Raw genomic sequence first — 25,477 nt, 5'->3', positions numbered from 1 at the left:
TTGTTTTTTTTTAAACTGAATAGACTTCAGCACAGAACATTGGAGAAACACCTTTCTGATGATCTGAAAGGCATCTGTAACAAAACCTAGAAGCAATGAATGTGTGCTTTAAACTGTTCTGTTTATAATAGCTGTGGTTCCAAAAAAGAAGTTATTGGTGCATCTGAGATAAGGGGAAAATTCATGTTCTAAACAATAATCCCTTTCTTTTCTTGAGTGCCCCCTGCAGCAGATGGGAGGGCTCTGTCCAGTTTAATAAATTTAGCATTTAGATGTTAGCTCTTAATAGAAGTGTAGTAAACCACTCAGATAACATTTTGCATGTCAGTTTGTGAATCACTTTACTCAGACATTACTAATACTCTCTATCAGTTCTTCTTAGCTTGCTCAAAGTTCATAAACAAGATTACAGATAGATACAGTAGGAATGAAGTGAATCAGCTTTTTATGTCTCCAAGTCTGTACAAACTCAATGTATGTGTTTGGTTTGGGGGCCGTTTCCTTACCAGGGAAATGCCACATGAAGAATATACATGAAAGCAAGAATGAGCAAGCTTTGGACACGAGGTGTTAACAGTGAACTTGTAAAACTCTGTCTTTGTCTTTCTGTTTTTGTTTGTTCCCTCCCCACCCTGTGTTCAGATCACGGAAACCAACCTCAGTGATGCGGTGTATGTGTCCTCTTTATGATCCCAATAGACAGCTCTGGATTGAACTTGCTCCTATGAGTATTCCAAGGATCAATCATGGAGTATTGTCAGCAGGTAAAGGGGAACTTTGTCTTTGTAAAGTCAATGTTATGAAAACTTGCCAGTGCCTCAAAATCTGAGATACAGCTCATAATAATATATTTTCTTCAAGACTGACTGCACTGGGGTTATTTCATGCTTCCCCTTTGTCTGCCCAAAACTGTACTTGATTCTGTGAAAATCCCTGTCATCTGAGTGTCTTAAAATCACTATTCCTGCAACATTTTGTGGGAATCTGCTACATCTGTCTCTCCAGGAGTATTTCATGTTTTAAGTAAATTCTAGTTGCTGCATCACTGAATATGTTGAAGGGTATCTGCAGGGATAACTTGAGTCAGATGTAAGTATGTGCTTTACCTTCTCCAGTCCGGAGAAGTGACTGGTCTGAATCTCTTGGTGAATTCCAGAATACAGCTCACCAGTCACATTGTTTTGCTCAGTGTGCAGGTGTGAATCCTCTTCTTGAGAGTCCTGTTCTTAAGATCATTTTACATTTTCTTTTACAGAAGGATTTTTATTTGTGCTTGGTGGTCAGGATGAAAACAAGGGAACGCTAAGCTCTGGAGAGAAATATGATCCAGACACCAATTCATGGAGTTCCTTACCACCAATGCATGAGGCAAGATCTCTATCTAACTGTTGGGATTTAAGTTTTTACTTTGGCAAAATGTTCCTTTTCTTCTGCAAAATTTTATTCTGAATCTCCAGTCGCTTGCATCTTACACATTCAAAATCATGCTGCAGACTGACTTCTGTTTATATCCTGTTGTTCTTGTGGTCTGATGCTGACTGCTGGATCTGGAAAAACTAAGCAATTGGTGAAGAGCTAACTGTAAGATGAACTACAAAATTTCAGGAATTTCATAATGAATCAGTCCTATAGTATACTTAATGTTCTGCGTATACTGGCCTTCTAAAACAAGAGACCTCTGAGATGGACAAAGAGATCGGACTGTGCAGAAAAGATGGACAGAGGACTGGCCAACATACAGAACTTGGCTTGCACAGACATATTTAGGTTTGGTTTGAGTTAATGCTTCCTTCTTCATAATTACATTCCATCAAAAAGTAACAGTTTGTTATTTGTAAACATATATCCTTAATACACCTGTGTTTTTATCTTTGTAAATCAGCACAGGGTGTTTATTAAGAAGTTGTTTAACCACAGGATTTTGCTCTTTGCAATCTCTGGTTGACAAAGGCATATCGATTTGGCTTCGATTGTAGTTATGATGCATTAAGTTTCCTGCTTGTGATATGTTTGCTGTGAGATTGAGGAGTAGCTGGGCTCATACATACAAAACAGGAGAGCTGCCTTTGCACAGAGAATGGGTCCAGGCTTTGCTGCTATAGAGACCTGAAAGCAATAGCTTCACTGTGGAGACCACCACTATGGGAACTGAAATATGGCCAAGCTCTGTTCTTAGATTTCTGTGTGGTCTCTTTGGCTTCTGCTGCTCTGCTTTTTTATTTTTTTTTCCCTCCTTTTAGTACCCTTTGTTTTGTTTAGTTGATTAAATTAATAATCTTGTGCTGGTGTTTAGGACTTCACCATTAAAAAAAACCCCAAAACAAAACAAAAGCCAGGCATAATACCAGTAGCACTTTGCAGACAGATATTTTGAAAAATAAGATTATATTCATTTATTCACAATGGCAGTTATGTTTTTCAATGTTGACTTTATTGATGTCCCTTAGGCACGACATAATTTTGGTGTGGTAGAGATTGATGGGATTCTGTATATTCTGGGAGGTGAGGATGGTGAAAGGGAGCTGATCTCTATGGAGAGCTATGACATTTATAACCGGACCTGGACCAAGCAGCCAGACTTGACCATGGTTAGAAAGGTAAAAACCACATTCTATATTATTGTGTTACTTCTTGTTAAACAGTCAATGCAGATATATGTATGTATATATATATATATAAAAATATAGACTTTAACCTTTTGCTTCAAGTAGAAGCTGTAGTAAATAGTCTCAAAATTAAATGAGAGTGAGCAGCTTCTCTATTTATACACTAAAACAAAACTGTGGCTAAACATTTTTATGCCTGGCATTGTTTGACCTGTAGTACAGGCAACCCAAATGCCTCTGTGGGTGTGTATAGACAGCTTTGAGCTCTCAGTACTGTGCATTTGTGTGTCATTTTAGATATATTTTTCTTTTTTTCCATAAGATTGGCTGCTATGCAGCTATGAAGAAGAAAATCTATGCAATGGGTGGAGGCTCCTATGGAAAACTCTTTGAATCTGTGGAGTGTTACGACCCCAGGACTCAGCAGTGGACAGCAATCTGTCCTCTCAAAGAGAGGAGGTGAGGGAAAATGGAAGGGGGGAACTAGATTGCTTTTCCAACCCTCTGATGAGAGGAAAGTGTCCTTTTTCTGATGGATCTGTGAAGATGGCCTATGAATCTCACCAGATCTTTCTGAGTCATGGTGGCCTGTAGTTAACATGTGGCTGAGTAAAGATAAGCATCCAAGCAACAAATACAAATTTTGTAGAAATACAGTCCTGATGTTACAAGCAATAGTTTCCTGATGCAAAATGAAAACTAGAAATTATATTACAATTGGAGCTTCAAAATATTTTTTAGAGATAAATATTTTTGCTGGTTTTTTCTTTCTTTAGGTGCTTACAATTCATATCCATGACTCATCTCATCTTGTTGAATATTTAAGGCATCTGTGTGTATAAATAAATGAATAAAAGGCAAAGAAAGTTCAGAATGGTATGCAAAAGGGTTTTGATACATTGCATTAATATTTTTTCCTCATTTGGATTTTCAGATTTGGGGCAGTGGCCTGTGGAGTTGCCTCCGAGCTTTATGTATTTGGTGGGGTCAGGAGTCGTGACGACAGCCAAGCCAGTGAGATGGTGACGTGCAAATCTGAATTTTATCATGATGAGTTTAAAAGGTAACTGGCTGCAGCTCTAACCATAGAAAATAACTTGCCATCCAGTCATCTGCCTCTTCCCTGGCCCCTTGTTCCTGCACTCCAGAGCCTGTGAGGTCTGTGCCATGTATCTGTTGCTCATTTCACTTTTTGTGACCCAGTATGGCTGTTACTGAAGGTCCATCCACTCCACTTTTCTCTCTAAATGCCAAGCCTAAGGCCTTGGGGCCACCATGTGGGTCTTGAGTGTCCCTGGACAGGAGAAGCACCTTGGTCACACAGGGAGTTGTGGTTCTTCCCCTTCACTCTGCAATTTCCCCAAGTGCAGGATACTGCTGCCCCCACCCCTCCTCGTGCCCAAGGCTCCATGTTGGGTGCTCATTATGGGTCTTTTCCAACCTAAATGATTCCATGGTTCTATGGGGGAATGTATGTATGTACAGGGATATTTCTTCATGATCAAATCCTGTCTCCAAAGATTTGCAGCTTAGGGAATTCCTAAACCAGAGATGAGAAATTTCATGCATTTCTGTTCCAAGCATTTATAGCTGATGGCACCCACGTAGGCTTTTGCCATAGGAAAGACACTATGGGTGCTCTACATCCCACAGCCACCTCACCACACTGCATGGCTGATCTCCTTCTGTTTGTTTTGAATTTGCTTCCGATTACTTCATTTGTTATCTCTTGGCTCTGGTTGTGGAATTCACCTTACTACATGTGGTAACCATTCAAAATGTTACCTTACACTGAATTTTTTGTTTAGTCACCTTCTTCTCCAGTCATAACTGGCAAGCTTTGGTTCCTCCAGTGACTTTTTTCTTGCATATAACTGTAAATTGAATTATTCTTTTTTCATAAATTAAATTTTAAAAAGACTTTGTGGTCAGATGTTTCAAGGCTTGTTGACAAGTGAAGGAGATTAGCATGTCTTTATTAGAAGATCAAGACTGATTTATGACAGTGACCTGTATAAAAGGACACAAAAATAGAACAGTAGATGTAAATTCATTATATAATTTTCTTGCAAGTTATGGTTGTAAAGAGACTTTAATTTCTGTATGAAGAAGTCTTCTGTGTTGTTCAAAGTGGTGTCTAAACTAGCTATAATCAAATGAAACTGAAGAAAAACATCCTTTAAATTGGTTATAGGAAGCAGACAGATCAGAGAGGCTGTTGCTGCTGATGCTCCCTTAGTGTTTTCAAGCCTTCTGGAGGCTGGGGAAATGGTAGAAGTTTATTAATGTTTTGCAAGAGGTCTTTGAAAGGGAAAGAACTGTGTAAAGAAGTGGTCCCCTCTCTCTCACTTGCTATTTTTAGCTGATTTACTTGAAATATTTCCAGCCTGATTCTGTTCTTCAGAAGGTTCTAGCTCATGATTCCTCAGCAGTGACTGCAAACCCGTTTCACTGGTTGATGCAGGCTGAGCTTCCACAAAGTGGAGTTTGGGAAGCTGGGAAGGCCCCAGCCTGGGTGCTGCAGGTGGGTCCGTGGTGCCACCTGCTGACTGCAGCACCCACACCTGCCACAGTGCGATGGATTTGTGTCTTTGTTTGGTGGTATCCCCGAGGCGTTTCAGGATTCAAGTGGAATAGTGGTAAAACTCCAGTTGCCCCAGTTGCTCTGAGTGTGGGGTGTGTGGTGTAAGGGCTGTGCTGGCACAGGGCAGGGGAGGCAGCAGAGGTGACTTTGTCTGGAGCTGATGGAGGAAGCACATGGAGAGGGCAGCTGAGATATCAGACTTTGCCTTTCTGCTCTGCCACTGCCCAGTCAGAACTTAGAAATTTAACTCAGCATGAACCTGCTGATCAGACAGGGCACAGGTTGTGGGTGTTCCTGTGGAGACTGGGGATCAGGGATCGCTGGGATGATGGCAGCTGCTGCCTGGGGATGGTGCTCCTGGGGTTTGGAAGGCCCCAGCTCAGCCCAGGGGTGCTGTAGCCAGAAGAGGGTGCAGTGTCCCTGTTACATGTTCCAGCATTCAGCTCCAGGGTCTGTCAGTTATCCCCAGTTTTGGTGCCCTCAGAGATCTGTGTGGGGTGGCTCCTTCTTGGGGGTTTGTGGCAGTGACTGTGGCACCTGAGCAGTTGTACCTACGTGGAAAAGAGAGAAAATAGCCATAAAGGGACTTCTCTTCAAAATGCAGTTAGCAAATGTTTCTGCTTGCCCAATACTGAGACAGAGTATTTCATTGTCCAGTATTCTTCTTTGAAGTAAGATTGAATCTGGGAAATTGTAATAATTTCATTGAGATGCTGTTTTATAAATAAATACCAAATGAATACCAAGTGAAAGCAGATTGACCCTCTGGAAAATGTGAGGGTATTATTTCATGGGCTGATTGAGAAATAGCAGAAAAAAATCAAAATTGCTTTAAGCTTCCATCCTTCACTCAAAATAAATAATATGCTTTTTTTAAGTCTGTGAAAACCTTATGCTAAGTACTGTAACTACTTAGTACTTGTGTGTTTGACTAGTTTAGCAATTCCACTTGCTCAGTTGTGCATAATTTACTCAAGAATAAGGCATTAGTGATGCCATAGAGGTTATCACAGGTGGACAATCTCTCTCTATCAGCTCCTTAGTGACAGTTACTGGGATGGACATAGAGAGACAGATTCTTCGTCTTAAACATTGTGCAGTTGCTATGAGGTGATGGATTTATAATTGAAAAGTGAATTTATTTCCTCAGCAAGTTTCTGAAGCAAATAAAAGGTGATCAGCTCCCCTCGAACCAGCAACTTCAAAAAGTCAGTCATGAGGGATATCTGTACCCTCAGACTCCACTGCACACACACTTTTTGTAGTTGCAGTGAAGGCAAATACTGGCACTGTCAAAGCCGCGATATCACATCAACAATGGATGTGTATATCATTGGCAGAGGTCTAAAAGTGTTGGGCTAAGAGATTTGTGGAAAGGAGGAATGTATTTGCAAAATGGTTTAGAGCAGTGGGTTGGAGCAGAGAGCATCATTTCTAGCAGTCTCAAACCAAAATTCACAGCGATTTTTTTAATAGTTACATGCCAATATTGCATACTTTGTAATGAGCTGTGGGCTTTTGCAGCTGTTTTTAAGTAAGTGCAGAACTCCATTATGTTCATTTTCTCTGTGGACAGAGGGAACTCTGTGTACTGTGAGTTCAGCCATGGGATGGTGTTGGTTATGGGGTATGTGCAGCAGTGCACACCTGTGTCATCTGCACAAATTTCCATGTGTGCTTCAGGCCTCACTGCCAGAGCACAGGGTCGAGCATCATCCCAGGCACCCAGAGACTGTCTGAGTTACAGGTTTTACTCCAGTGTGAATGTCTGAGGATGTACTTACACCAGTATGTAAACATATTAATTCATGTGAGCTGCCATAATTCTGGCTTGAATTGGATTAAAGGACTGGACTTGTTTAATATTGTTTACTTTGACAGTAACTTACTCCAAAATAACTCAGAGCACAGAGTCTTTCAAAATTGTTATTCTTAACCATGACGCAGCTTTTCAAAGACTGGGGATGTGCTGAGATCTTCACACTAGCAAAAAAATAAACACTGAGACTCCTGTTAAGCTGTGCTGTATAAACAAGTAATAAAATAAATGAAGTGAGACAGAATAGTAGCAGTAGTTCACATGAAACATGAACAGGGTGATGTAGAAAATAATCCTCATACTTGAAGTGCTGCTGTAACTGAGATTTTTCAATTAATAAATGTTTTGTCAGCCTGTCTTTAGAGTCAGGTGCATAAGTGAATTTAAGTGAACCCAAAGATAGAAAATGCTGTACATCAGACTGCAGGGTTTTTGCAGGATGTAGATTTTTTTTCCAAAGGCTGTAGATTGAGTGTGCATTGTATCCTGTTTTTAAAATATCGATCAAGTTAAAAACAGATTTAATAAATATGAAAGTGGAAGATGGGAATGTGAATCCTTCACTCAGTGATCCAATGCTGGTCTACTCCATAAAAAGCAGGAAGTCTTAAATACATGCTCAAGACCTTGGTGGGTCAGACTTTCCTTCTACAAGAGTTCATAATTTGCAATACACCTATTGGCACCACGTAGGTGTGTGGAGAATTGGATGATGTCTGTACACAGTCAGGTTTTTTCTTCTCAATGTGGATGGTTGGAAATATTTAACAGAGCCCAAACTGACTTTAGGATTCTTTGCAAGATCTGCTGGTGGTGCTCTGTCCTTGAGTATAGCCACTGCCTCCTTTCCCTGGTGGTCTGTAAGTGGGATAGGATTGCTTCTTTCTTCTCATGGTTCAAAAAATACTTATGAAAATTTGCAGTTATTTAAGGGGGATAAAAGTGAGAGATAATTTTCAGAAGCAGCACTTTGGTAAAATATCCTTTACAATGTTATTTTTGATATTGGAACATCATAAAAATAAGGAAGAGCTTTCAGCAGCATATAAGTAGTGAACTAAATAGTCTTGTAACATAGTATGTGTAATTAGCAAGATTCTTCCATTCAGTGTGCAGGAATTTCATTAAAAGCAAGTGCTTATGCAAATGTAATGAGAACACTGACTGACTGGTAGCACTGTCAGATGAGAGGAACATGGATTTTCATTCATTTCCAGGCTTCCTTTCCCAGCTGGGGTGAGCTCGAGGTGACGTGTCTGGAATATGTTGGTTCTGTATCACATCTTTATTTACTTCCCACTTGGAAATAAAGCAGTTACCATCCTACTCATTAATTACAGCAGTGTGGATGGATCATTTTGTTTGTCTCACTTTAAGACTGAAAAAAATCAGGATTCCTCCACTTCCTTTTTTAAATTGGGTGGAAGCCTGCTCTGGTTTTGGAGCGATCACTTCTGCCCATGGTTGCAGCAGGACTTGCCTTCCCCCTGCTCCTCTTGGGCTCGGTTTGAGTGGAGCCATCCCAGGGAAGTACGCAAGAGTTATGTTCCAAGGACTGTTTTCAGGTTGCTGAAGATTCTGAATTTTTGGTCATGGTGTTTTTTCCATACTGTTCAAACAGCAGGCACAACCCACATTAAGCTGGAGCTTAGTCAAATTCTGATAAAACGTGACCCCTTGCCCTTCCTGCCTTTGTTCCTTCCTAGTTTTAACTGCTAAAGCTGCTGTGAGTGTTCCTGAAAAGTGGTGACTGTTTTTTAAAGTACACACGTTGAGAAAACCTGAGGATGGATTTTCACAAGCAACTGCAGATACTTTAATATTGTCCTTTGGTGATGCATAGTAGGAAAATGCTTGGGTCTCACCCCATGGGTTTAGGTTTTCTTATTTAAACTCCAAAACCCAGAGTATCTAATGCAGATAAACTCCTGATTTGAGATTTTTCCCTTCCTTAACCTTGTCCTATAGTTAGAAAAAAAAAAAAAAAATCGAGTCTTCCTTCTGCATTTCTCTGCCACTTACTCAGTTTTCAGAATTCTAGGTCACTTGCTGCTAAAAAGTAGTGAAAATACTGTGCCCTCCTCCTACAGTAAGGAAAGGAAGCTAATGAAATGTGGTGCAAGATGTTTTGATCTGTGAGAGTTTCTGAATCAGTGTTGAGAACTTCTTTTCTCTCCTTAGTTCATCTGTCCTCCTCTGTGGCAGCTACAAACCATTTCCTTGCTTTCTGCAGAACATTAATCCCTCAGTGTATGGCACAGACAAAATAATGGACAGCTAATCCTTTCATTTGCCCTTTAAAAATTGATTTCTGTCTCCAAGATAATTGATAAGGAGCAGCATCTCCTTCAGTGCCAGAAGAGTGGTTTACTTCTGAATCAGGATTTCAGATGATGCAGAATTTTCAAAGATCAGCAGTATCTGGGAAGGCATTTTCTACCTTTTTCCTTCAAATTAACCTGGTATGGCCATGGGGTGATTTTAAAAGGTTTCTTAGACCTTCATGTATGCTGTAAATTATTTAATAAAAAGTGTAGGAGCAGTCCCCTAAAATGGCCTTGATTTGTACGTCTCAGGGGCTGTACTGTGTAACTGTGACAGCATCTGCAAAGGTGCAGCAGCATTTTGTAGGAATTTGTTTCAGGACCACAGAGAGGATGCTGACAACTCTTGGCAATGGGACCTCTTTATAAACTAGCATCCCACATGGATGAGGAGTACATACTTACCTGCTTTCCAAAGGCTTCAACACAGAAAACTGCTTTTCACTTGTTGGAAAGATCAGGCTGATGTAGTGTTGAAATGAGACTGTGCTTACCATGAACACAGGGGAATTGTAAGATTACTGTAGGAGCTGGAAAGGGATTGAAAAGAGCCTGATATGTGATTGGGAAGGTCTGTGGATATCTTTATTCCAGATAAAGGACATTTCTCTTCTTTTCCAAATTCCTTTACCACTTTGATTTCCAGTCTTCTATCCCTTGTTTGAAGTTAAGCATTGCCAAGTGCTGCATTCTTCTTAGCAGGCAGGGATTTCATGTCCCTGATAAAGCACAATTAAAGAAGTTAAAGAATTATATGGGGGAGACACTGCTTAATTTCAAAGTTCTGCTATAGCAATTTGTTATTCCCCCTACTATGGATCATTAAAACTTAATGTGTTTGTTTTAAAGACAATTTAAAGACTAATTTTAAGACAAAACTGCCTAAAATTTTCTCTGTAGGGAAAATTGACTGGCATAGCTGTTGTTGGCTCTCTTACATGCCTGCTCTCTTCCAGAAGGTCACACTGGGTGGCTGCAAGAAGAATTTATTATAGGTAGATTACACAGATGGGTGGAGCAATTATGAAATTAAGCAACTTCAGGATACAGCAGTACAAGCTGCTTTTCCTGGCTGGGAGAAGCCAGGACTGTCCCAAACTAGACAATGTTCTCTTCACACGACAAATTAATATGTACACTCTGATTTTGAGTCAAAGATTACAGTTGCAAAAAAAAAATCTGGATTTTTGTTTTTTTAATGTGCTCAATAAAAATCAAATCCTGTTTTTTAATTGTTATTTTTACAGGTGGATTTATCTAAATGACCAGAACCTATGTATCCCAACTAGTTCTTCTTTTGTGTATGGAGCTGTGCCCATCGGAGCCAGCATATACGTGATTGGAGATCTCGATACAGGTCAGAACCAGAGCTAAAAACCTCTTGGTGATTATTTTCTTCCAGTCTTTGGAATATTTGGCACTAATGAGACTGAACATTTTAAGAATAAGACGCTGGGACACTGTTCTGTCACTGTGGGTCAGAGGGATTATGCTGGACATACAGAAACACAGGCTAGTTTCGGACTCTTCAGTAACAAGTTCAGGACTATGAGCATTGGGTTGATTTGGTTGATTAGTTTGAAGACCACAAGAGGTCAAGACTAAGAGTGTGTTACTGCTTTTATCTAGATGTAAGAAGACCTGGTAGTACCTGAGGTTGTAGCTCCTGTCTTTGCAGTGGGAAACAGGCAGTTCTGCATTCTAGGGGCATTGTCCAGTGGTTAATAGGGATGTGATAGTGGCTCTTGGTTCTCGATCCCAACCAAATAGATGTGTGCTATCAAACATAGTCAGTTCTCAGCTGTCAGCATCTGGCCACGCTCTGTGAAAGAGGTTTGGAACACTTTTGTGGCCATGTGTACTTATATGAGTGTGTAGCAGGAATTTCTCCAAAGTATAAGAAGCAAAATCCCAGATGTGGTGGGTTTAAGTGGATCAGAAATGTCATAGTCGTTCCTTTTTGATAACAATTTCCACCACCCATCCGGACACCGATGGGTGTTTCTGTGCATGCTCTCATTCACACATTTGCCTTACTAAAGGTTAAAGGTGGTAGCTGCAGTGAGTTTCAAGCATTCCATCTCTTTTTTTTGTTAACTCAGGTACAAACTATGACTATGTTAGGGAATTTAAGAGAAGCACGGGCACCTGGCAGCGCACTAAGCCGCTGTTCCCCTCGGACCTGCGCCGGACCGGCTGCGCAGCGCTGCGGATCGCCAACTGCAAACTCTTCCGACTGCAGCTCCAGCAGGGGTTGTTCCGCATCCGCGTACCTTCTCCGTGATCCGTGTGCTGGCAGGGGAGGAGACTGGAAGAGTTCTGCGCAGTCCACCATAATCTAGCTCTATTTAAAGGAAAAGCTGAGAAATTACAGCTGAAACTTACACTGTATGCTGTGCTTTGGTATGGTAACTGTTTTTGTTTTAAATGCTTACAAAGCTTGAGTCTCAGTACTTGTTTCGGGAACAAATAACTTAAGTACACATTAAAAAGAAGAGAAGGGGGAAAATAAAAGGGGAGATCAAGGAAACACCTTCAGTCGTAACCATTTGGAGTTTAAACCATGTTATTGAAGGAGGATTTTTATGTCTGAAACTGGTGGAAATGTGTTTCCTTTGGTGAAGCTTATTGAAAAGCAAAAAATAGATTTCAGGTGCATTTCCCCTGCGGGGAACGGATACGAATCCATGTGCTATCTGGGACTGGATAGCTGTAATACACAGAAGCTACACAATAACCAGCCTCCCTGGCGTGCTGCTGTTGGAGCATGAGGCCACAGGAGGTGTTGGTCGTTGCACCTTTTATTTCTAGTCCTTTCTCAAAAGATAAGGTCTGTGCCTAAAAAATGGTGGAGGTGTGTACGTACGGTTTTTCATTCATTTGCAAGGGTTTCATTCTGACAAATATTTTTAATATATATATATAAAATGGACTAATCTGAAATGGATACACCCCAGAAAATGGATGCAATACACCACAAAGAAGTAAACTTTTTTTCTACGCTGTCATTCAAGTAGCCTGATGAACTGGTCTGCAGGTGGGTGGCATGCGCTTCTGGGTGGGCTTTGGTGGCTGTTTTCCTTGAGGTGAAAAGGGAAGACGTGTTTGGAATGGTTAGTGATGATTGCTGCTTTTGGTAAGAGCAAAAGGACAAATTAAATAGATTGTGTTCCTTTTTACTTCAGATTGCTTGCAAGCTAAGAATGGTTTTTAAGACAGGATCGTAGAAAGGTGCATTTTATCGCTGTTAGAACAAAGGTGAAATATGACACGGATATATTTATTTTGCAAAAAACATGGGTTTTGACTAAGAGTTAAGGAAAATTTGTACAGTGACTTTAAATTGGGATCAAAAGTTGGTTTACTAATGATTTCTGTGCTACAGTACAGTCTTGTTTACTGCTGTCTGACTTTGAAAGCTGGGTTTTATGGTGTGGTTATAGTGAAGAACTTAGTATCTTGCATTTTATTCTTACTAAGCCTTGTTCACATCAGTAGTGATATTTAATTGACTTTTGTTTGTAGTCAAGATCAGCTGGTAGAACACTTTTACCTCAATTTTTAATTTCATTGTTGTTGTCATGGGTGGGACATTACCTGTATTTATTTAAAAGGAATAAAATGGGAGAGATGGAAAATAGAAATAATACTTCCTGCCCTTCAGAAAAAGAGACTTTGTACAACCAGTATTATAACTACATACAAGACTTTCCACTCTGCAACTTTGTGGACTTCAGACAAGCCAAACTCTGCCCTCAGTTGTGTTAGTGTAAACCTTCATCTTCTTTATTGAATCATCTTACATATGTTGAAATATGATCCCTAACTATTTCAAAATACCGGTATTTCACTAAATAGTCTTTAAAGAGCCATTCTGAAACTTACTTCTGCTCAGTCCTTCCATAGCACTGATGTGTGGTTGGAATTACTCTGATTTCTGAGCAAAGGAGTGGGGGGGGCGTGGGGAAAAGGGCAGCAGCCAATCCATTGACCATTATTTATTTTTTTTTTTATTTTTTACAATGCTGAAGTGCTGCAAAACTTGAACTATATACATCGATTTTCTCACCTATATTAGTTGGCATATTGAAAAGTTTATATATTTATGCATTGCAGTAAACTTGGTGTGTGTATATATATATATGTCTTTAGATTTTAAATTTATATATAATGCTTTACTACAGAAATGTGAACCACTATTTCCATCCTTGGCTGTCTTGTGAAATAAATCAAGTGCTGTTAGTTTATCTGTAAAACTCCCCTTTTTTGAAAAATCTTACATGGATCAATTTTTTTTTTCTCAGACAAAGTGCCAAGATCCCATATTCAAAAGTGATGAATGTTCCTAAGTATCTGATGTTTCACTTTTGAGCTCAGTTTTCTAAGTGGCTTGGAAAACTTGCGATAACGTTATTCAGAATATTGCCAGCTGCTATCTCCCGAGTCCCTGTAGCTTCCCAGTACACTTGAGGGCATTCAGCATCCAGAAAACGTAAGTGATAAATGCACATGGTAAATCCAAGTAAATTCTCTAGCAGTGTTTTGCAGTAAAAGTTACTGAACCGAATGTTTACACTTAGAATAGGATTAACACTAGGTGTTCTTAGTTTTTTTTTTTTTAAAAAAACCCATAAATAAACCAAACAAATCTACTGGTGATTGAAACATATTGCAAATGCACTCAGTGAGATTTGACCAAGAAGTTTAAGCCTCTGTACCTAAACCAGTCACAAGCTGAATTTCTGAGCACATTGTACTCGTGTCACGTTTTGTGTGGCTGGGGACCAAGTCTCCAGCCATGGTCTCCAGGAGTTTTGGGTGCATGCTCAAGATTTAGGCACTCCTGGGATCTCAAAACTGGCTTCCTTGGCCTTGCCTAAGGGAATGGGGACCATTCCCCATCTGCATTGCCTGTGGGACTGATCCAGGAGCTGCTCTAGCCCCTGTGTGTGCAGGAGGGAAGGGATGTGTCTTCTGGGTCTGGCTCCTGTCCGTCTGTCTGTCCAGCTCTGAGCTGTGGGTGCATCCCTTGGATTGTGTAATAACCAGGTTCGATTTCCCTCTGAATTTGGAGCAAGGCTTTGAAGCCACGGCTCCCCTTTCTCCAGGGATTGCGCTGGTGATGGTGTAGGAGTGAAGAGGCAGAGCTGACCTCTGGCTTCTCTCTTTTCAGAAGGGATGGTTGATTTCAGAAGGGGAGGGAGGCTGTGATGATACCAGAGGTGCTGAGAGGAGGGAGGTCACCAGTTTGCTGAATGTGCTGAACGTGTAAGCATCTGTAGATTGAACTGGGTTCACTGGTAAATGCCACCACCTAGCTGTCCCCAGTCTCCTGGCACTGCGTACCCCTGCACATGATGGCTGAACCACATGGGAAACAACTCAGGAATTTTTTTGAGTTGCAGTCCAGGGGTTTTAGGTGATTTGGCAGTTTAGAAACATGTTTAAGTTGTCCTTGTTTGGCACGGTGGCCTTAATTCCTCCCAGCTCATGAGTTGGCACTGACATTCAGCCAGGTCCTCCACAGGTAACTGTTTGAGTGTTTTTCCTGGCCAGCTGTTCATGCAGGATAAAGACTGGCTGGGCCACCTTGAGCTTGAGGGACTTGGGCTGGGCCTCTGCATCATTTTCCTTGCCCTGCTGAGGAATTTAGACAAACCCCAGCCACTGAAATCAGAAAATCACCAAATACGGGGTAGGAATTGTGGAAGATGGGAAGAGTGGTGGCTTTTTTCTCCCCTCACTCCATCTCTTAGCACAATTTCCCCTCAAAAAGTTTCTTCTTCCTTTTTTTCATGTGACACAGACAATTTTGGAAAAATTTTGGAATTGCTAATTTTAGATTAAAAGTGGGGGGAAAAAATATGTGCTACTGTAAACACACAGCAGTGTCCTCTGTGCTTGTTTTACACATGTGGCTGCTCTGCACAGCAGAGAGGGATTACAGAAACAAAGGTGTAAAGTGCTGTTGCTCTCATAAAATAAATCTCTTGAGTTTCTGAGGGAGGCACATGCCTGGCCTGGCTCCCTTCCTTACCTGACCTGGACAGAAGCTTGTATTCCTAAAGAGTCAGGGTTGGATTTCAGATCCTCTCCCTTTCTGGTTTTATAACCTGAAGAAGAGGCATCCTGAAGAGTCTTCTGTTTTGCTGTATCACAGCAAGGTCTGATTGTCCTTAAATATTTTGTCAGCTAGTCCCTAAGTTTTAGTTATTGTGAAAGTGCTGTGTCAACCCAGCTGCTTCTGGTCAAATGGATTTCTGTAGCTTTGAGGGTACTGCATCTTTAAATTGAAGGCAAATTAATAAGAAATTACGCAAAAGGACAGAGGTGAATCTGAAACCAAAAGAAACTCAAAATCAGCTCACTGATAGCTGTGGGCAGGCTGTGTCCCTGGTGTTTGACTGCACAGCACGTGCCTGGCACACAGCCTGCCTCCAGAAGCAGAGATCTTGATGAAAATAAGAGGCTTTTATCAAAGCTACTGAACTGCCTGGCTTATAAACTTCCCCTCCAGAACACACCAGGCAGCTTGGTTGCTTTGCAATATTTCCTGTGCCTGCATGACTCAGAAAAATGCACAGGAGTGAGGGGTTTGGGGAGGTTTTTCCCTGTTTTAACTGCAGTTTCTTTATTTTTTCCATAAATGCTGTGGCCATGCAGCCTGCATGGGCTCTGCTACCGTGCATGTGCCATGCAAAGTGGAGGATGCAATAACAAATGCAAGTTGTTACAAGTGCCAAACTTTTGGGTTCTTCTGTGTATAACAATAATTCAACTGTTTTACTAAAATACAGAGATACTTAAAATTTACTGTGTTCCAAAAAAGAGCAGTGGTTCTTTTTTTTTTTAAATGAATGCTATTGAAAGCAATGTAAATCTACTTTTTTTTTTTAATACCTTTCTGCAGGTTTGTGTTACACTTCACAGCTGCCTTGAATATCACTCCATGTGATGCATATGGACACTTTGCTCTTTATTAGAGCACTGGTGCCATGCAAGTATATAATAAAAGGCATCTGACAACAGGCTTTAGTATTTAAAATTATAACTCTTTAGATTAAGTACAATTTGTTTGCATTAACTGACCTGCAGAAGGGAAGCTGTGCCTCGGGAAGTGTGCTCTGCCCAGGAACACAGGCAGACTGACCATTGTAACTGAGGTCTGGTTTGGTGCCACTCACAGCAATGCTTTCCAAGGAATTCTGTTTAATTTAGGGTTAAATGGATCCTTTCTGTCTCTAATTTAGCACTGAGTTTTTGGGGGTTGTGTTCTCTTTAGCTCTTTGGAGTACTTAAACGGCTGCTCCAGGTGGGTGGGAGGGGTGTTAATTGCATCCGTGTTTGTAGAAGCTGCTATTTCCATCTTCCCTCGGAGTATTTCCTTTTCCCGTTCAGGACTGAGTGCAGGCCTGTGTTTCAGTCGTCACTGCTGCAGCCTTTTGACATTTGCCATTTTCTGTTGCTCTTCCTTGTTTTTTCTTGGAGCTGGGAGCTGTGTCTGTAGGGTCTGTGTGTCCAGGGCACATTGCCTGTGAAAGAGGAGCACAGAGCTTGGGAAGGTGAGCCTGGAAAAGCTGAAGGCAGCGAGGCTCGGGGGAAGCTCTGCTCGTTTTCTGTAGGGGTCACCTCTGTGTGCTCTGAAGTTTATTAATAAGTTTGGCACTTGCTCTCCATCATCCCTATGGAGTTTGGTGGGTTTTTTTTTCTTTTTTCCCTGGGAAATTCCTTGCTGTATGAAGGACTGCAGCCAGGGTTTAAGGTGACACCTCTGACCAGCCATGCCCAACGTGACTCTGCAGTCTGACTGCTGCTCTGCTCCAGTGATCATTTCTCTCAACATTTTGACTAACAGGTTACCTAAAAACATAGACTAAAGCCATGCAAAGTGCCCAGCTAGATAAACACCTGCTTAAAAGGATTAAGGGTAGTAGGAGAATTAAACTATGTACTGCTACCAACAGGTGATGATGTTGAAAATTTATTGGTGATACAAAATCTGAATAATATTTTTTAAAATTACTTATTCTAGGTAACTGCTTCTTAGTTATAAAAGAATTCGCAATACATAAAGGATTGGTATAGAATAATATTCGGAGGTTATTTTAAATAATCTACTGAAATGTCTTGAAAAGTGAGCTGGAAGATGGGAACCTTTCAATGGAAAAGGCTAAATCTTGGTGCCCAGCAGTTTTGCATGGTGAGCAGAGAACACCTGCCACAGCACTTCAGTACATGAAGCTGCTCAATGCCACTGCCTACCTGTGCCCTTGAATTTGCATAATGAAACCAGGCTGTTCTGAGCCCTGGTGAAAGCTGATAGATGATTACAATAATAGGATAGAAAGAAGCATCCCCTGTGTAATTAGTGTTATTTTATTGATAAAACATGAATTATTATTATTTTTTTAATACCGGGACTTTTGAATTACCAGCTTAGGCCCTTGACTGATTGCTTGATTGATTTTATTTCTTTGCCTTTCCTCCATTTTTTTTTAGTTAATGCTAAGACATCCTCAGTTTTGGTTGAGGGCAAGTTTCTTTCATCTGTAGTTCTAAACCCTGTCAGAGCCTGACAGATCCCCCGCCACAGGCTGTGCACTTGTTTCACAAGTGTGCTTTCTGTGCATTGTGTTATTGGGCTGCCACCTTTGCCACCTGCAGAGCAGAAAAAAACCCCTGTGGAACAATTTTGTACCTGCTGAAAGCAAGAGCCATTTTGGAAAGTCTAAATTTCTGTCTGCAATAGGCAGTGTGCTACAGAAACCTGATCCCTGGCTGGGCTTGAGCTTCTCTCCTGAATGATCTCACATGCAAAACTTTGGGTTTTATTAATCTGCTTTATTAATTTACACATGATAGCAGGAAAGCATTATCATTCCTGTCACTTGTTTTGCTGTTTTTAAGTCTTAGAAAGCAAAGCCTGCTTATTTATTAGAATGAATAAACCAGCACACGGGGATATCTGCCAAGGTGGTCAAGTTAAACACAGCTGACATTCTGTACAGCTCTTGCTATAGTTTCTTTCTGAAGGGAAGCCAGGGAGTGCCCTCTTAAGAAATATTTTCAAACTCTTTCAGAACTGATCTTAAACTAGTCCAAAGGACTCCTCTGGATTGCTTAGAGAACATGGGGTTTGTTCTAGCTTTTGTTTGCTTCGGGAAACACCTGCAAAGTCCATTTTAAACTTTTTTTTTTTTTTTCCCCCTCTTAAATCCTTGACTTCCAAAACCTGAGTAGTTTGCTTCTTGCAATCGAAACATGTTTGTATTTAAGGGTCTGAGGCTGCGTTTTGCAATGTATGGTGAGTGTTCTGTCCTGTCTTGGTTACATGATGTAAACAGCAAGCTGTGTTCTGGGGGCCTCCTGGGAGGTCCTTTACAGTGCTAGGGGATGGAGAAGGATCAGTACAAGCTTCTCCTCATACTGCACAAGCCTTGCTGGGAGTATCAGATGCGGCAAGAGGCTGGGTTTGGTGCAGAACTCGTGGAATTGCCACCGCTGGCTGCCCTCGGTGTTTGAACCCCCAAAGCTCATCAGGGGCACGTCCTGGGCGTTCCATGCACGATGTTTCCTCTCGCCTCAGGTGTTTTTTCTTTTGCTCTTATTAACAGGATTTTGCTTTCACTCTCCCTCTGAACACATGGGCTGTGCCCATGGTCCCTGGGAGCACAACTCCTGTGGGTCAGAGGGTGGCCACACCAGCTTGCTCCCTGTGGCTTTCTGCACATCTCTGCACATCAGTGTGTGTGGGGGCAGTGCTTAGTACACAATGAAATGACTTTTCATTGAGCTTGTAAAACTGATGCCAGCAGGTCAGAGATCAGCTGAACACCTGTAAGCAAACCTGCAGGCAGAGCAGGTGTAGCCCAGTCCCTCATGTGTGTCACTGTGGCTGGAAGCCTGGCGCCTTGTCCAGGGGGAAAAGCCCCTATTCCCAGCTACCTCATTTTTTCTTTCCTTGCACTTTGTCAAATATTTTTTGTTTTGTTTTGTTTTAAATTGCATTTTGTCCTTCAATTTAAAAAAACCTAAAAGCAGACAAGAAGCAGGACAGAATGGTGCCATTGCCCAAGGACAGTTTACTTTAATTTCATTTAAAATTAATGTTTCTGTACAAAAAGACCAAGGTTGACCTGCAGCTGCTGTAAAAAGTAAATAAAAATTTCTATGACTTGAAAGTGACTATTATACTTGGAAATGAGAGTAGAAATTGAAAGGCTGTTCTGATGATTTTTAAATAGGAAAAAATCTGTTTAAAAAATAGAAGTTTCTGCTCTTTTAAGGACAGATCAGATAGTTTTCTGTCTGCCTCTACTCTGCTCTCACTGTTTTGCCTGTGAACTTGATCCATTATTTTAATAGAGAGATTCACTGATTTTTCTGTGATGTCTAATTAGATATTTTTCTGTGGAGTTCCCCATTTAATCAGCTGCAGAGGAAAAACTGCAAAAATCAATACCCACCTTCCATACCTGAACTTACATCATTGCCCATTTCTTTGTGATCTTCAGGTATGTGGGGTTTTGCTTAGGCTGAAGAAATTTTTTAAAAAGTGTGTTTTCTTCTGCTTCTAAAGGTGCTATTTTGACATAGTTTTGAATTTCTTACACTGTGCTTGACTTCTAAAAGTACCAATATAAGCTGGTAATCAGCTTGTGTTTGTTCTGTGGAGTTTTTCTTTGAGTATTCAATCTCTTTTTTAAAAAGCATCCCTTTTCATAAAGACGGCTTCCAAAGTGTCAAAAGCCTTAATAATACAAAATGTCATGGGAAAATGCTACCTTTTTCCTTTCTTTGTAAAGGAAAAACCAAGAAATGCTTCACGGAGAACATTTTCCTCTAAAATTTTGAGGAGCAGCTCATACTAACTTTGAATTCAATGTAGCAAACATTTTAGTGGCCATGCACAAATAGTGGGGGTGAAACGAGGAGGTATTCATGCCTCTGCAGACTGTACCAATTAGCTGCTAATTCCAGAGCCTTCCATTAGCATCATGGTGGCTATTCCATAAATATTAATCTTCCCAGGCTCGGTCCCAAGACCCGGCTGCATGTCTGGGACATGCTGACCCGTGTGGCTGGCAGAGCATTGGGATGTTGGGCCCAGTGTGGGGTTTGCCTCAGACCCCTCCTGCTCAGCCCCCCAGAGTTTGGGTGCCACTGGTGCTCAGGAGGAAGGAGGGAAGCTCCCAAGAGCTGCCATTGCAGTGACATTGGCTTGGTCACTCCGAGGAGAGGCTCTTGTAGACACAAGCCATGGAGGAGAGAGCTGAATTTTAGTCCTGCATAGGAACTTTTTTGTTGTACTTTTTGCACTGTCTTTATTTTTGTTTGATCCACATCATCAGTCTGGTTTAGGCATTTGGTAACACTGCTACAGGAAGATTTTTCCTTCTCTGGAGCCCATAAAGTCCTACTGCTGCCCTGTCTGAAGCAGCAGGAAGGATCAAGGGTTGATGTTTGAACTTGTCCCATCTCCAGACAGCAGATTATTTATTGCCTTCTCGTAGGCTCTGCAGTCCCAGTGCTGTAGCATTTCTCAGTCTCGTTAATCTAAGAGCCCTTTAGCCTTTTGAAAAGAATCCAGAGACTGCCTTGTCCTTCTCCTCCTTCACACACTGGGTGCTGCCCTCTGGACCATCTGAACTCATCCAGGCTGTCACTGTAGAGGAGCCACCAGTTGGTGGCCTCACAGCAGTATCTGTGTCACCTGCAGCGCTTCTGAAAAGCAGCTGATAAATGAGGGGCCATGGAGAAGCTCTACTGAGCTTGCAAATTCCTGATCCTCTCGTTCTAGGGAAGGCAGAAGAGCAGCATCATTCTTTGCCTTGCAGCTCCTCCCTGCTGCGCAGGTAAGGATGAGTCTGCACTGTCCCTTACTTAAGGGTAAGATATAAAGATTTATGGGCTGTTATAGGAGATCCACTCTTTTGCATTTGTTGTATTTAAATCTGAAAATTCTGGAGCAATGGAACGGTGGGTTCTGGAACTATGTCTGCAGTGTGGAACCACAGGTACTGGCCTAAATAGCTGGGGAGCTTCTGGCCACCTGTTCTTCCACTGCACTTTTTTTTTGTTTTTCTGAGAAACCAGAGATGTGAAACTGCATCCCAGTTTGTATGCCCACTGCTTCATAATCCAAAGTGGGAGCCTGACAAGCTGAAATTGTTCTACTCTTACCTTCAGAAGGAAAAACTGAAATTTCTTCACATTAGATGCTTTATTTTCAGAGTTTTCTCTTTGTAAACCACATTTATCGAGTTCCATGAATCTTGTGGGATTGGGTTAAAGAATATGAATACATATTATATGAATGATAAATAGTGTACTTAGTCTGTACAAATACTCTATTTTATCTTAAGAAAATGAAACAACTACATTGAATAATCCAATTATGATATCTGTATTCCATGAACCAAGTAGTAGGAGAGTGTTGGAATGTGATGCCACATTGCTGCCACTCTCCTAAAGGTTCAGTGTTCCGTCAAATCTAAGATCTTGATAATTACCAGGATATTGTCAGAATATATTGCCACTTTTTCTACAAAAGGTGTGTTGGTGTGGTGAGGTAAAAGCACACTCACCTCTTGTTTAGCATCTCTGGCATGCAGCTCAACAGCAAGGGTTGTTCCCATCATCCAGCTGTCATGCTCTGACTCCTGTATTACAGATGTGGTTACTGTTACAGGCGTTTTATGTGAGTATGTGTTCTGTGGGTCCTTCTGTGCTTTGTGTGGGAATGTAGTTTTAGCTTTTATTTATGTGTCCACCCCAAAATCTTCATGTGCTGCTTTAGAAATGAATTGATGAATCACTTGGGGCCAAGGTTTGGAATGCTCTGACTGGAGTATGTTGAGTTACTTCTGTTAGAAACAGGGAAAAATAAGACATAGATGCTCTTTGACCTCAATCAAACTATGCAATACAGCACATGAGAGAGCTGAATTCCTTGTGATACAGAAGTGCAGCTCCTGTGTCCTTCCAAACCCAGTCCTTGGTCCAAGGTTAGGAGAGCTTGTACTCAATGGCTGCCCAAGAATCTTGTATCCAGATAAACTCTAGTTCACTGCTTTTCCTCCTGCCCCCTTGCCTTGCCCAGCAGTTTATCTGGGTCAGGTTGTTGGGTGTTTTGGCTCGGAATGACGTGATTTCCAGGTGTGTCCCTCCTGTCGTCCCGTGGTGTTGTCAACTGGAGCTTGTCCTGTAACCCCACCAGTGTGGCTTTACCCGCTGGGGCCACTTCACCATGTGTGCATCTCCCTGCCCTAGAGCGTGTTGGGCATTTGGGGTTTGCTGTGCCCCCCCCGGGTTGATGTTTTCTTGCTTCCCCTGTGTCAGTCAGTTGTGGGTCTGGTGCTTACAGTAAAGAATCCCTGTGGCGTTTCAAATCCAGTCCAAATAAGTTTTCATTTCTGCCACTTTTGTGTGTGTGACTTTTCTTTTTCTGCTTCTCTGGCAATTCAGGGATAAATGCCCCTGAAAATGTGGTCAGGACGGCTGGTAAAGGTTCTTTGTTCTCCCGCTGCTTTGTTTTTCCAGTGAAATTTGTTCCTTGTGTTCCTCTTCTTCCCCCTGTTAAAAAACGGGTACAGTTTTCCCTGGTTCTGCCTCCCATGAGGAGCTCTCCTCTCCCAGGTGATCATGAATTCTCACCATTCTTCATTTACTTAACCCCCCCTGCACCTCATACAGTTTCTCCCTCCTAACTCACTTTACTATTTTGTCTCTCTTTAATTCAGATTGACCTCAATTTCTTTCTCTGATTCCAAAAAGGGATTTTGGTGCATAACCTGGGAGACAAGCAGAAAAGCTCTCTCTGCAGATGTCTGTGTACATCCATTACCTCCCCAGCACACACAGTGTAAGGGGCTCAGCCTGTTCCATTCCTTTCCCCAGGTTTTTTCCTAGAGCTAAGCAGACCACAGGCTGAAGCCATTTCTTATTTCTTTTGGTAATTGAAAATATTAGGAGATTTTCTTCTTCAGAAATAGCCACTGCAGATGAGCAGCTGGCACGAGAGAGGGTTGTTATGCTTCCATATTCAGTATTTTTAATTGAGGAACAAATAATTTATTTTGGGGAAAAATGTAAATTTTTTTGTATTTGTATGTCAAAGTGGCCTTTATAGGAAAAGCACATAAAATATTTAGATTAAAATTGCTTAGTTGTGTAATTTTAGTGGGGATTTTTGTATTGACAGGGTTTCTATGCATTTTTCAAAATATACTTGCTGTTTTGTGTTAGAATTATTGGAAATCTTTTTAAAAACATGTATTACCACATTTTCCATGGTTGATCCCTTTACTATCATTCCTTTTGAATAGTAAAAAGATTTTAATTAACCCTGTAAATTAATTTTCCCCCACAAATAATTGCATTAAGTCAATAGAATGAGTTATAGCACGGGTATGTAGCTTTAAGGGAACAAGCCTAGTAGTGCAGCTTAATTCTGGAGAGATGTTTGCAGGAGGGCGGTACAGCAGCGTTTCAATTGCACTTAAATCACTAAATTAGGAAATTAGGTTTTTGCTGTACCTCACTAGGGTTTTGTTAAACCTTGTCCATCCTGTATTGTTTACACTTGAGCATAATTTAACAATGTATTATTTGTGCAGTTTGCAGTTCTCCGTTCTGTTGGGATTATGTGAACGTTAACAGATAGGAAAAGTTTTGGAGTGTGTGGTGTCCTCGTGGGTTTGACATGAGTTTGGAGAGGAAGGAGAGGAAAGTTAGATCCATTAGAGTATTTTTCCATTTAATTATGTACATGTTTTCACATTAGCTGAGACTGAATAACCGAACTTACAACTGAACTGTGAGTAGAAGTAGTGGTTTGGGGGTGGGAGAAATGAAGGGGTTGCAGAACTGCAGGCAAAAACCCTTTAGCTGCACTGTGGTACAACTGCCCTGACTGCCTGTGCAAAGCATAGCCCGAGGGGATACATCAGTCCCAGTTCTCATTGCTCTGGTTTTACTTTCTCTTCTCGAGGTGTTACTGCAAGGTTTGCTAAGTAGGACCTTCCCAGGAATGTCTATCAACTGAGACCTGAGTTTTATCATTTTATGTTTGTAGTTTTAATTTTTGTTCTTGTTTCTGTTTCGTAGGAGATCCCACATGTTCGCAGGTTAGGGTAAGTGCAGGCTTTCAGGTGTAGCCCCAAATGAGAGTTTCATGCAACCATGCATTCTGTAATTGAGGAAAAACGTGCAATTCTAATGGCACTTTGACCCATTGCTGAAACACTGGGTTTTGCAAATGAACAAACTCAACAATTGAAAACACTCTGTGTCTTCTTTAGATGTCTTGAAGGTGAAGCAAAAGGCAGTTACTCCAGTTGTACCCATGGATAATTTGGTATTGATTTTAGAAAAACACTCATTTCTTGGTTTACTTTAGTTGCCATAAATTGCCCAGTGAAGAGTCTGGTCCACCTCCATTCGTTTATTTTCATGGAGTAGTTGCACAAAAACTGGTAACAGCAAAGTAGGAAAGCTCTTTGGTTACTCACCAGTAGCTTCCCTTGCAGAATTGCTTTGTGGCTCACACGCAGTATGAAAAGGGACACTGGAATTTTCCTGGATTTGGTAGCACTTGCTTTGTTTACGTGTTCAGTAGAACGTTGGGTGACTAAAGGGAGGTTCCCTTTTTAAAGTATTTGACTTGTGCTTTGAGGACTTGGTTGCCACTGTGCAAATTGTGCTGTAATATTGTACCAAGGATCAGTGAAAGTGTTTTATCTTTTTTAATGTCGTTTGTATTTGACTGGGTTTTATAAATGTAAGAAAACAGAGTGTTGTATTTTGATCTGAAATTTGCGTATGGTAAAAGTAACTTTGCTTTATGTATCGGAGGTTTGTTCAGAACTTGAATCATTTTATAGAAGGGTACAGACCAAAATTAATTGTCTTAAAGGTGTTTAATAAATTAACCAAATAAAACATTGATTGTTTGAAAACTTGTTAACTGCACCTTCTGCCTTTTTTTTTTAATTTTTAAAAGAAAGATTTTCTCTCAAGGTCTTAAGAAAAGTGAAAAAAAAAAGAGCAGTAGATTTTATAAATATCATCTCCCATGAGTTATCTGTTTTATTATTAAACATTCCAACATGCCAGAAGTTTAATCAAAGGGGAAAACCCAAAG

General features: G+C 41.0%; 1 protein-coding gene across 1 annotated transcript in view; it reads left to right on the top strand.

Moving 5' to 3' along the window:
• GAN (gigaxonin) overlaps positions 1–25,305 on the top strand; it is a 41,298-nt gene extending 15,993 nt beyond the window's left edge. The window contains exons 5-11 of the mRNA XM_032121384.1: positions 643–764; positions 1,256–1,368; positions 2,448–2,597; positions 2,929–3,065; positions 3,541–3,669; positions 10,581–10,690; positions 11,436–25,305. Coding sequence (XP_031977275.1) covers positions 643–764; positions 1,256–1,368; positions 2,448–2,597; positions 2,929–3,065; positions 3,541–3,669; positions 10,581–10,690; positions 11,436–11,617 — 943 coding nt within the window. The 3' untranslated portion in view covers positions 11,618–25,305. The remainder of the gene's footprint in view (positions 1–642; positions 765–1,255; positions 1,369–2,447; positions 2,598–2,928; positions 3,066–3,540; positions 3,670–10,580; positions 10,691–11,435) is intronic.
• Positions 25,306–25,477: the final 172 nt, after the last annotated feature.

Source organism: Corvus moneduloides, chromosome 12, assembly GCF_009650955.1.
Source record: "Corvus moneduloides isolate bCorMon1 chromosome 12, bCorMon1.pri, whole genome shotgun sequence".
Taxonomy (NCBI): Eukaryota; Metazoa; Chordata; class Aves; order Passeriformes; family Corvidae; genus Corvus; species Corvus moneduloides.
Note: the sequence above shows the minus strand (reverse complement) of the source record. Positions and strands in the feature narration are given on the sequence as shown.